The sequence below is a fragment of the Anarhichas minor genome, unplaced genomic scaffold (assembly GCF_050575085.1).
Source record: "Anarhichas minor isolate MPS153535 unplaced genomic scaffold, ASM5057508v1 ptg000003l, whole genome shotgun sequence".
Taxonomy (NCBI): domain Eukaryota; kingdom Metazoa; phylum Chordata; class Actinopteri; order Perciformes; family Anarhichadidae; genus Anarhichas; species Anarhichas minor.
Genome location: NW_027466449.1, coordinates 16,574,117 through 16,586,725, shown reverse-complemented (window position 1 = coordinate 16,586,725; position 12,609 = coordinate 16,574,117). Strand labels below are relative to the sequence as shown.

General features: G+C 45.1%; 1 protein-coding gene across 1 annotated transcript in view; it reads left to right on the top strand.

Moving 5' to 3' along the window:
• Positions 1-12,609, top strand: part of plxnd1 (plexin D1) — a 61,317-nt gene that overhangs the window by 23,321 nt on the left and 25,387 nt on the right. The window contains exons 9-14 of the mRNA XM_076100076.1: positions 276-374; positions 2,157-2,246; positions 2,495-2,603; positions 3,698-3,855; positions 7,399-7,544; positions 12,433-12,538. Coding sequence (XP_075956191.1) covers positions 276-374; positions 2,157-2,246; positions 2,495-2,603; positions 3,698-3,855; positions 7,399-7,544; positions 12,433-12,538 — 708 coding nt within the window. The remainder of the gene's footprint in view (positions 1-275; positions 375-2,156; positions 2,247-2,494; positions 2,604-3,697; positions 3,856-7,398; positions 7,545-12,432; positions 12,539-12,609) is intronic.

The following is a 12,609-nucleotide window of genomic DNA, read 5'->3' as shown; positions in this document are numbered from 1 at the left end:
AAGCATGTAAAAAAGCTCGATGAGGTCTTTGTAATGTGGCTCATAAAGAGATGAGGAGGTGGGCTTTCCTGTTCTGGGTTTGTTTTTCTAATCCCTCATCGTCTCTATTTGAAGCTATTGTTGTTTCCCTCAGAGCGAGACTTTACCCTCTCATTTCCTCCTCCTTCCAGATAAACAGGACAGGTATTTTGGGTTTGCGGATGTATGCAGGGGAGCCATTGTTTTCTTTAACTCCTATATGTCACTTCCTGCCCGAACATCCCATCTCTCCACAGAACGCCGTTTCCTGTCCCAGACTGGTTGCCTCAGACGTTCCTCCGTCGCCGTCAGAAATGGCCCAGGACTTCACCTTGTCCCTCAGCAACATCCAGGAGGTACGCCAGACAACCTCCAGCTACGGAAGCAGGACTTGGCCTGTGTCCAATATGCATGTTGTGAAAATGATTGGAATAACACAGAAGCATACGGTGTGTTTGCTTCAAGCCGAGTTTAAACACAGATGGATATTTGTGCGCTTGCTGTTTTCAATGAATGAGAAAACAGAGCTTGGGTGATCTCCCCGTTTGCCAGACAGAGATGAAAATGAAGAATGAGCGAGTATCTTTATGCTTATGTTGCTCCGGGCTCAGCTGTGTGGGCTCTCCACGCCTCTGGTGTCTGACTGTGACTAGCTGAGTTGTGTCCTCGTCAGCACAGTGTACAATATGCAGTCGGTCTGAGGCAGCACACGCGGCAGGAGCTTTATTTCACTCGTGTTCAATTTAAATTCGGCGAGTCCTTTTTTTTTTTTTTTACTCCCATTCTCATTCTTAATCCATGCTGAGCGAGTCAGGCGCTGATCCTGCATCACTGATAAGGACGCAAAACAGATTCCAGTGCTGACTAGTTGCCAGGCGCGGTCAGTCAGACGCCTAACCCGGGCCGGTCTTTAGAGCCCTCTCCCCAGTGTGTTGCCATGGTGACAGACACTGAGTCACATCAAAATCCACACACACACACACACACACTTCCTAAGGGCAGCCTGGATGTGACTGGATATTTATGTTACTACTATTTTATTATGATAGCATCTATAAATGCATGCTTGAATAATCTCTGGGATTTGTGGTGAATTTTGGTTTGGCTCCCACACTTTGTTTTGGGGATGAACATAATATAAATAGTTTAGACTTAACTGTGATAAACCAAAAAACATGTAGCAACAAGCTTGCAAGTATAGGGCCAAATCCCCATATAAGTCATTTTAGTATCTTAATAACGCCTTTATTAAATAACCACATGGTAAGGCCTATTCTTGTACACTCCTGTTGGAATCAAATACTTGACAAATGATGAGTATTTTCTCATTTGATTGATTACTTTAGTGCAGAATGAACACAAGCGTTTCAAGTGAAATTACAAAAAAAAAAGAAATATTTCCAGCTATGCACTGACTGTGTTTACATGCATGCAGAGTAATCCGATTAAGAAACAGTTTGATCAGATTTTCAGAGAAGTTTGAGTAAATATGTGCTCGTTGTTATTAATTAAAGACAACGATGTCCTGATATACGTGTTCAGCATTACACGGTTCCAGTAGTTTTAGTTCTCAGACTGAACATAAGTCCAGGAAACTTTTCAGTGTGTTGAAGTTTTCCAGAAGCCAAAAAAAAAAAAAAAAAGCTTCTCTGGTGTCACAAAGTACAGAGAAATAGTCCTGGAGAGGGCGATAGAAAATAGACCAATTTAAACTGGCAGGATTCGCAGACAAATGATTTCTTCCACTTTGAGTAATGACCTCTTACTGCTCTTACCTGTCGCAGGTTATTTATGGTCTTACCTTCACACACCTTGGCTCAGAGAAACTCATTCAACTCATGTTTTTATGAAGAATGAATTCATATTCATTACTCTGGCTCCCAGATGACTTGCAGAGATGTGGGAGTCCAGATGTTTATGAATATGAATTTTGAATGGATTGCATCTTTCCCTGGCAGGGACAATTATTGCGGGGTTATTCCAGTTCCCCGGTTACACCGACTCAATTGTTACCAGACACGTTTGAGAGAGCTCTTTTTGGGTTATCTCATTCTCAGAACAGCGTGATATCACAGTTTGCCTGCTAGTTATTGCTGAAATACTGCACATTGTTTTAAATAAGTGCTTTTTCACGACAGGGGGAGGACCTGGAGTGCGACTTTGGGACAGAGCAGCGATATGAGGCCACGTGGCTGAATAGCTCGACTGTCAAGTGCAGCAGAGTAACAGTAAGTACAGACAACAACCTTCAGTAAACAACTAACGAGTCCATTTACCCAAGTCAGAATGAAAATCAGTGAAGCTGAAGCTCAGTTACTGTGCACTTACTGGTTCAGTGTGTTCATTATTGTTCGATTTAAGCCTTGTTTGTAACTTGTTTTTATTGCAATTATTATAAACCCTCGTTTAAAAGTGGACTAAGAACCCATTATTATCTAGAGGGAGTGAATGCATTTGTACCTTTCTGTCCGTGTAGCTGTCCACTAACCAGAGGAGCCAGGTTTACCACCTCAACCTGAGGAGGAGAGGACGCTTTATTGGACAGCCGGAGGGTGTCTTTGTGGACAGCCCTCAGCCCATGAGAGGTGAGACATTGTTGTGCAGACATGCAAATTAAAAACAACAGATGAGAAATACAGTTTCCATTAGCTACGCTTCAGCTCTTCGCTCGGCTCTCCTGTATTTGAGCGTAATTAGAAACCGGCAAAAACAAGGAAAACAATCTGACATAGCGTGCCACTGTTGCTCCCAGAATGCATTTCACCTGTGCACAAATGTTGTTTTTTTGTGATGAGGCTGGTGGATTTAATTAAACCTGGAGGAACCGCTTACAGGGACAAACAGCGTTAGACTGGCTTTGGCTTGCAATAATAGTAGTTTGTGTATTACAACACATAATTTGCCAACGAGTAATTTACGACACTATCATATTCCGCTACCATCTAATTACACATAATGATTATAGAACACAAGGAGCTGCAATTTAAGGTGTTATCGATTCAATGCGTACAAGTGTCCGTATGTGTTGTTGCAAATGCAGTTTGAGCTCCATGACAACAGGGAGATGATGGAAAGTGGCTCTTATGTTGTTCAAACTTGGCATGTTATCCAGTGCAGCAGCTAAAAGCCGATCCTTGCCGATCCCGGTCCCAGATGTGCTGTTCACATTCCATGTGTCTAGCATGTGAACAACAGCCCTGGGCCGCAGCCAGACACTCTGCACTGTTAAGGACATGACGGCGGCTTCGTAACATGCAGAATCATCAAATTTTAAAAACACATGCGGGCATACACACACACACACACACTGACACACACCTACACACCCACACACACACTGCAATATGAGCACAAATGCATGCACAGACGCACATGCAGTGATACAAATGGGATTTCTCACTGGGAGGCACATTGGAACATGAACATAATCATCTGTTTCTCGCTGGCTTTGTTCTCTTCCACTCCTCTTTTTTTTCCTGGTTTATTTTTATAGCCCTGCATATATCATCCTGCAAATGCTTATGTTGTTATTCAACAAGCAGCCCATATGGTTCATATACAGTCAGCTATAAAAGAATGTTAGGAGTCTACAGTACAGTTAAGGCCACGGTTCAAGGATTCTGTATTAGTATAATAATTGCCTCCCTGTCTCGCCCCCCTACCTCCCTTCTCCTTCTAGTGGAGGTGTACAACTGTGGAGTGGGCAGCTCAGACTGCTCCCAGTGCTGGGGCCGCGAGGATCAGGGCCACCTCTGCGGCTGGTGTGAAAACAGCTGCAGGCCGAGGGATGACTGTCAGCCGATCGTGGATCAATGCCCGCCTCCTGAGATCCACAAGGTGAGCTCGCAGGTTAAACACGAACGCGGGCTACAGACGCTTGCATCAATCCTCCCAAAAAGCCCCGCCTCCTTTACCGTAGCCCCCAGGCTCTGTTTTCCATCCATAAAATGGTGAATCATGGGGTCACTCACACGGTGACCCCCTCCGTGCCCTGTCGGTCCAGCATCAGCTGCCGAGGGAGTGTTTGAATAGAGTCTCATTAAAGCGGTTCACTCGGTAATAACACTAACACTTACTCAGCCACTGCCCTCGGGGGACACGGCGGAGTCAATCTGCAATCACTCAGAAGGGCATGGGAACACCTTCAGCACTGTGAAACTACAGTATGAGTGTAAACTGTGTGGATTGGGTCATGAGAGTTATATGTGCAGAGCTCTTTGTGTAGAAAACCACAAAAGAAAGCAAATAAGAACCAGGATGGGTTTTGTGATTTGTTGACCACAATAAGAGCAAAAACCACACTGACCACAAGGAGTGTTCGTCTCACAGAGTGCGGTCTCGTCGAAATGTTCATCCCCATTAGCGGCAGGACCGATTCTGTAAACCGTTGATGGAGCTCATTTGCATGATCGTAGTCATTTGTTTTGTTCCCAGCTGTAATGGGGGTGTGTTTGGAGCCGTCCTCCGAGCCTTTTTCTGCCACCACCAGAACCCTTATATCAGCACAGCAACCGCAGGCGGTCATGGGAAGCACGGCTCACATGATACTCAGTCGGCTTGAACTTCCTGTAGATAAAAACCTGGTCGGCCCAGGAGAATAAGCAGGCAAAACAAAGCAGACAGACACACGCACACACACTCTCTTTCTCACACACACAAATATACTGCACACAAATAGGCCATATTGAAGCATTCACGATTATCCCTCATTCTTTGTAGTTGTCAGCATACTGTGACTAACAGGAGGCTCTGTGAGAGTCCAACTTATGTGGACTTCTTACGTGACTGAAGTTAGCCGGGCTGAGATGGCGAATGCGTGGGTAGACCATTGTTGCATTTCTCTCTCTCTCTCTCTCTCTCTCTTTCTCTCTCTCTCTCTCTCTCTCACACTCACTCACACACACTCACACTCGCACACACACACAATGGCTGTCTCAGGAGAGAGGATACTGGGGGCTGTGGTTTTGCGGGGTGTGTGATGCAACGCTTTTGGCAGCCATGTTTTCCCAGAGAATCCACAGGGGTTTGAGCCCCGAGTACTCCGGCTTAAGGAGGATAAGATCAGGCTCTCCCTAAACATTCTCACACACATATATATATATATATATACCGCAGCAGCTCTTTGTCAAATAGACCTTGTGACTGCGCGTACAGCGAACGTAATGAAGTGTGTTTTTCTTGCTCTGCTTTGTCACCTGCAATTTTCTATCGCAAGCACCAAAATACAAGTAATATTGATTTCATTATTCCTTAAACTTTGCCACATACCACCTAATTGTGAAAAATGCGCTTTATTCAGCCCGGTGACGTAAGACAATAGAGACATTTATCATCTCTGCAGGCCCTTTATTCTCTTGTTATGTGTGGGCTGGTCCACTTTTAACCCCCCAAAAGAATTGATTAGAGGTACCAAAACAGGAACTACCAAACATAGTTCATCCCCGACATGAAAAGAATCAGAGAACAGACGGATCTGGGTGAGACATAAACGGTTTTGGAGAGAGGATGGAGAAGGGTACAGCATATAGTGAGGGGCCTTTTCCTGTTTTTGTCCTCGCGTCCTCTTTGATTAGAGTGATGTAGAGGAGCTGAGGAGTGAGGAAGATGAAAGCTCTGACCTCACAGAATATAACAAAAAGAAAAACATATGGATTTTATCAGTTAGGGCGTTTAACTGGAACAGGTTGGCCGTATCTGCTCGTACAATACATTTTGAATATTTTTGAATTCAAGGGCGTGGAATACAACATTCCTTGTTGGGTGTTTTTTTTTCTTCTTCTTCTTTGCAGCGACACATTCACACCCTGTGATCTCCCTGGAGGCCTGGCAGAGTTTGCGCTATAAATCAAGACTTGTAAGAGGTGTAAATGAACAGCATGCCAGCTGATGTTGATGTCGATGCTCAACGGCACCGCAGAGACACATTAGGTGCTATAAGACTCATGGTGATGATGATAAGTAGCTCTGCTTACTGCGGAGCTCTGGGTGCTTTTAGTTTGTCTGCCGTGCTTCAGTGTGTGCGCATATGTGCTCACACGTACATTTATGGTGTGTTTGTGCGTTAACATCTGTATGAAGGAATGTGTTTTTGTCAAAGGAAGTTTATATATATGTATATAAGTCAGCACAGGGAGCACTTGATATCCAAAAGCTAAATATAACCACAAAAACATTTCCCGTGGTGTAGATCCCACAGAAATACTCCAAGTAATGGCTTGGCTTGTTTTTACACTTGCTGTTTTAATATTAAGATAAACACACTCCTTCTTTACTTAACTGCCTCCCTCTTTTAGCTGGGAAATATAAGGTTTATTTATCTGCGCTGTCACTCTTGCGGGCTTCAAATTATCTGTATGCAGCGGCAAGCCTTGTCCCCTCACCTAGACCAAACAGAAGAGCTGTTTTCATTCTGAGGCTCAGTTTGTGATAGAGCCGGAGCCTGGGCTAATAACACAGAGGGGTCACACTGACCTCGGCTCGGGGGGGGGGGGGGGGGTCAGTCTGAAAAGCAGGCACGCAGCTGGGCTTGCTGCGCTACAGTGGCAAAATAAGAGTTGATTGCAGCTGCCTGGGCGCTCGGAGATGCTATCTCTTGAAGCTGCGTCTCCGAGGTGATTGGAGAGGTGACTGTCCCTGCTCTTCTTTTCCTTTTCGGCATCTCGAGAGTAAAGTTAAAAGAGCAAAAGGCACGGGACGAAATGATGCGTGAGAGCATGCCTCTGAACAATGGCAGAAGAAATGGGACTGAGGAATTTGACAGAGCAGACACGGGAAAACAGATGAAAGGGAATAGCACTGTGCATTAATTCCCCCCCCCCCCCCAGCTTTGCTCTCTCTCACCACCACCATCAGCATTCACTCTCCTCTCGACACTCAGTTTCCTAAATTGCCTCCCCACTCATCCACCTTTCTGCTGTGCTCTCCACCTCGCTTCTCCAGCCCTTTCTCTCTCGCTCTGCCTGTCTCTTCTGGGATGTGAAGGGGGCTCTTAGGCGGCTCTTTATTTGCATGTGCTGTAGAGGATTAGAGGCTGAAGAGTCTCAGACAGGCACAGTTAAGAGTCTTCTTTGTTTGTGTGTGTGTCTGTGTGTGTGTACTCAAACCGTGTGTCTATTCTATTAGATCTCAGTCTTTAGCAGAATAACACTTGTCCTTATCTCTCCGTGTGCCACCCTTCATGTCCAAAGCATCTGCATTCTCTTAATTCTCTGTCACGTTCATTATCACCCGTCATTAGTGGAACATTTTTAGGGAGGTAATCTACTTATGAGCTCTAATTTATTGTGCATATTGCAGGGTTTTCACAGGATTTTCTCCCCCCCCCCCCCCCCCCCCCCCCCCCCACACCCTGTTCATTGTATTCACTTTGTGTTTTGTCAGATCTTCCCCCTGAGGGGTCCGGTGGAAGGAGGCACCCTGCTGACAGTACAAGGCAGGAACCTGGGTAGGAGGTCTGGAGCTGTAAAGGTCTCTATTGGAGATGGAGCGTGCACTCTCCTGCCTGAGCTCTACACTGTCTCTCTAGAGTAAGTGCTCTATAATATGGCTGTATTATGATTCACAAATGTGCATGTATTAGCTGTTTTCAACTGTTCTTTAAGTGTTTGCTCAAGCTTATCAACATACATTTTATATCATCTGCATTGTCAGAATGGCACCGTCGTGCAGTGGTTAGTACTGTCACCTCACAGCAAGAAGTTTCAGGGTTCGATCCCCCAACCTCGGCCTTTCTATGTGGAGTTTGCATGTTCTCCCTGTGTTGGAGTGGGCTTCCTCCCAGGGCTTCGGTTTCTGCCCCCACGGCCGCTAAGGAATGTCATTCGACATAACACCTATGCCAAATCATAACATCAGATTTCCATTATTCGAGGGTTAGCGATAGATAATGGTGGCGACTCCTACCTGGAACAGCCGAGAGAAGAAGAAGACTGTCAGAATGACAAGATGGATGAAATCAGCATGTCCTATACATTAACATCATTTATATTTAATACCCTGATAAAATAAGCAGCTGTGCTGCAATTAGGACTGGTGGAGATGATAGCTAACAATTATAACAATTACCCATTGTCATCGTATCCTGACATGCTGTCAGGCGGATAAGTGGCCCGGTGGACGGCAGGCAGAGATGGAGATCAAGCGATGGAAATATTTGTCACAGTTGGTAAACCTCAAGGGAATCCTGACTTGGACTGTACGTGTCAAGCCTGAACACTGTGTGAAACCTGAAGCTCAGACCACACGGTGCAGTGAGAGCTCTACCTGACTTATTGCATTTAATTGACAGACCGGACGGCCTTATCTGCTAAGAAAAGCATGAAATAAATGAAGTTTAAAAAGTCTGGGAACCACTGTAAAATCTTGAATACCTGTAATACCGCTGTTACACACACCACCCGTTTTAAACATCAAAGTCTTGTTTACCGGTCTCGGGGAGTGCTACTGCTTATATGAAGCCTTTTGTGGCTCCAGAGGGAGATTACGAGTTTGAAAATGAAAAAAACTCTGGGGGGGGGGGGGGGGGGGGGGGGGGGGGGGGGGGGGAGTAAGGAAGTAGTGAGCTTACCAGAGCTCTGGTCGCTCCTCAGCTGTGCTTTGGGCGAACAGCTCGAGGCAACATTAGCCGCTGCAGTTAACTCGCGCCCACAACGGACGCAAAAACACTTTGCATTGCGTTAAGGTGGAACCTTTTCACTGTCTTCTGCTGGCAAACAATAGAAAAATACCAAGAAGCTGCTGTGTGGTGGGACGCCCTACCTACAGGGTAAAAGAACCCACAACTAAGTGTTATCTTTTATTCAGCTAACATTTTATCTGTGGTTATTGTATGTAGATATGACGTGTTTTCTCTTGCACATGTAACGGTTGTACACACCTGGCACAGTTTGGATTTGGGCTGTTTTTTTTGTTTTTTGTTTTTAATTTGGCCGGTTTTAAGTTGGGCAGGAAACTGTAAATCTGATCTAGGAACACTGGCTTTTAGAGTATATCACGTTCTGTCTCTATAACACACCCGAATCTCCAACCGAACTGTCAGGGGTTGAGTTGCATTGTGGGTAATGGATTTACAAGAAAGATGAATGGATGTAATGAAAAAAGATATCCTCTATCCGATATCTCTGGCAACAAATAAGTGGGACAGAATTGTAAACTTTCTGTTATTGATCACCCACAGAGTGGTATGTGATCCGTAACTTACGGTACAAATGAAGCCCATTCAGAGCCAATGATCCAGTTTTGTAGTTGAAAAGCTCTCATTTAAAGAAAACCCCAGTTGAACCACATTTAAATGAGTTATTAAACTTCCTCCCACAGATCACCATCACAGATCATTACCCTCCTACACATCAACCTTCACTGCATGGTTTAGTATTCGTGTGTTCATGAGGGCTAATTTTCACGAATATCATTATGCATCGGCGTCCCTCCGTAGCTCAGGGACCATCACACTGTCACCATGGAGACAGCAGGACCCCGCTTTGACACCGGCGCACCAGAACTCTACAGTTACATCCAAACTTCCATTCAGTATCTGTAATGTTCCTTGAATGGAACTGTTTATCTGGTCTCGCTCCGCTGGAGCCAATCATTGTATTAAGACCGGTTCGAGGGTGACCCGCGGGTCTTACCTGTCACTCCAGCTGCCTGACACATTCCCCCGAAACCGCACATTTCCTGAAAACAGCGAATCGCATTTCACTCCAGGGGTGTTCTCGTCTCGTGTCGTCATTTTCCTCCGTGGCTCCTGCGGGCTGCTTGTTATGACAGCAGAGCATATCCTCGTTGCTGGAAGTGGCACTGACAAATCATAACACGTCAGTGCATCTGACAATGTCAGCACATTTGCACACACACACACACGTACATCTTTACTTTTTTATCCTTGTAGGGACCTCCCTTTTATATAATTATATGATCCTATCTTATCCCTTTAACTTAAAGGCTTTACATTTAATCTTATCTTATTATAAACCCTATTTAAAATAAAAACGTCAACCTATTCATACCACATCCCTAAATCCACTTGAAGATGTGAGGACTGTATAGAATGACTGTGTTTTACAAAAATATCCTCATTCAGACGTTCTGAAATTCTAACTGGCTCTTGCAGAAATGCCATATACTCACTGACACACGGCACATGTGACCTCATTTACCAGGGCTGTTGAGACAGGTGCCTGCTCGTGTGCTGGGAGGTGAAAGTTCACAGCTGTGTGCCACAAGGAAAATGTGCAGCGCAGGAGAGCCTGCGCTGCACTCGCGTCGGTGTCAACATTTTAATTGATGGCACAGTCAGTCGAGGCACACCTCATTTATTGGAGCACTTCTCTAGATCCCTCCGTGCTGCCCTTGCTATCATTTTCATATGAGCCTTGAGTGGCCCTCGCCCCTTTTCTTTTTTAGCTGCACCTCAGATGACACTCACACCCGAACACTCACAGACCTGATTGTTGGTGATCCTCGTCATCCACTCGAGGGAAATGATCGGAGACGTCTCCAAAATATCGGCCTCTGAAAACCATAATATCACCGCAGTGGGGCGGCTCTGGAATGTGGAGCAGGGGTCATCTGGGCTCTGTCTGCTCGGGGAGTGTGCACGTCCTTTGACTGGGATCACACTGCATCAACATCACACACACACACACACACACACAACAGGACATTTGCAAATGCCTTAAAGAGCAAGGAATTCAGTTCAGGCCTCTGAATGTAATATAAGTCTTAAATGTAATTTGCAAGTCTTTTTATATGTTTTTGTGTCTGATCGCGAGCTGTTAGGAGACGTTACTCACCTAGAAAATATATAAATCGGGAAAGTAATTTTCAGGAGAATTGTTGATGAAAATAACTGCCCTATCTGCAGGGAAGTACTGACTCCAAGGCCGTTTCCATCGTACTAATACTTTGGCCGATTGTAAAACAGCATTCTTTGTGGTTTTCAAAATGTCTGACAAAGTCTTGAATTTAACTTTAACAACCCTGACAAACCCAGTGTATGTGTACTGTTTAAATGCTACAGGCCGCATTCATCACACCTTCTGTGCTCGACAAGATGCACTGGTTTTACGTATGTCTTTTCCCCACAGAATAATCCTCAGCATTATCGTTCAGTAGCAGATATCATATGATGTCATGTTAAGAGTTTGATGCTCAGCCTGAATCCAGTTCGGCCTGGAGCGGTCCGACATGTTCCGGCTGATTCGGGCTCTCTTCTTTCCCTCAGGCTTGAATCTGTGAATAGTCATGCTTCATGTTATCTGGCCTTTCTTTTTTTTCTCCCCTCCTTAAATCAGAGCATGTGAAATGATGCATTCTCTTCAAACAGGTGCGCTTGTAACCCTCACTACTCGTAACTGACAGGAGTGTAATTCTAGTGTAATGACGTTCTTTACCTGATGCTCCTTTAATTAATGAGCACAAATGTCGACATCGCTATCGACAGATGGCTGCTACTGCAGGTTATTTTAGATTATTATTTTTTTAACCGCTATTCAGGCTTATGGAGAAAATCCATGTTTTAATTGGGCTCATTAAATGCCACAGTGGTTTGGGTTTGGGTTTAAAACACAGCATTTGTTTCAGCCTGACATTTAAAAACACGCTCGGAGGCAGCTTTCTGAGCCAGCCCTGGTCTCAGACCCGACAGCCTGACCCCAGCCGAGCCCCAATCTGTCCAGCCAAGCCTCGTCTCATCCTGCCAGGCCCTCCTACGTAAAACACAACTCCTCCGCTTATGTAAAATTCCCGACAATTCTTCTGTCAATCACCCGATCACTCGCTGAGAATTTACAACCACTGTAGCACGAGGCACCTGACTAAATAAACCGACAGGGTGTCAAGCTGGAAGAGGATCATGTGAGGTGATAAAGGTCGTGTGTGTCGTCCCCGTCCCCCCCCCCCCCCCCCCGGTATCCCATTGAGGCCCCAGAACAGTAGATCCCTGTGCCTCGGTATACCACCGTGTCATTAATATAAGACGTCCCTGTAGAGCGTGCACTGATGACACAAAGGTTTAATCACAGCCAGAAGGCGAGAGAACAAGCCTCAGCAGCCCCTTAATCTCCACTGTGGTTAAACACATCTGGTCTGAGGAGCTTTGAACCTTACATCTTCTAATATACGATATCTCAAGGCTTTATTGGATTCCATATGTAAATGTGGTCTGATGAATTAGTTCATAACCACAATTCTCCAAGATTAATTATGTGCCTTTGTTTAGCTGTCAAGATCAAGATCTCTTTCTTCATCTTCATATTGGTTCCCCTCGCTTGCAATTTGAGTCTTTTTCTTAAATGAGTTTATTAGATAAAAATTATAAGATGTTCTTTTGAGTGTTCATATCCAATATCATCCGTTTTTTTTATTAACTGATCTCTGATTATAATGTTTTGACACTCTTTTTAAATCCCCCAGGCTGGTGTGTGTCACTGGACGGTCTGCACACGAGAGGACAGATATGGTCCAAGTGGATGTGGATCAGAGCGGGATGGGGACGTCAAGGGAGAGCTTCTCATACTTAGTGAGTATATCCTCCACTTATTTACTCTCCTGCTGATCTTTTGCTCTCTGTTCTGGCCGCCTCTCCCTCCG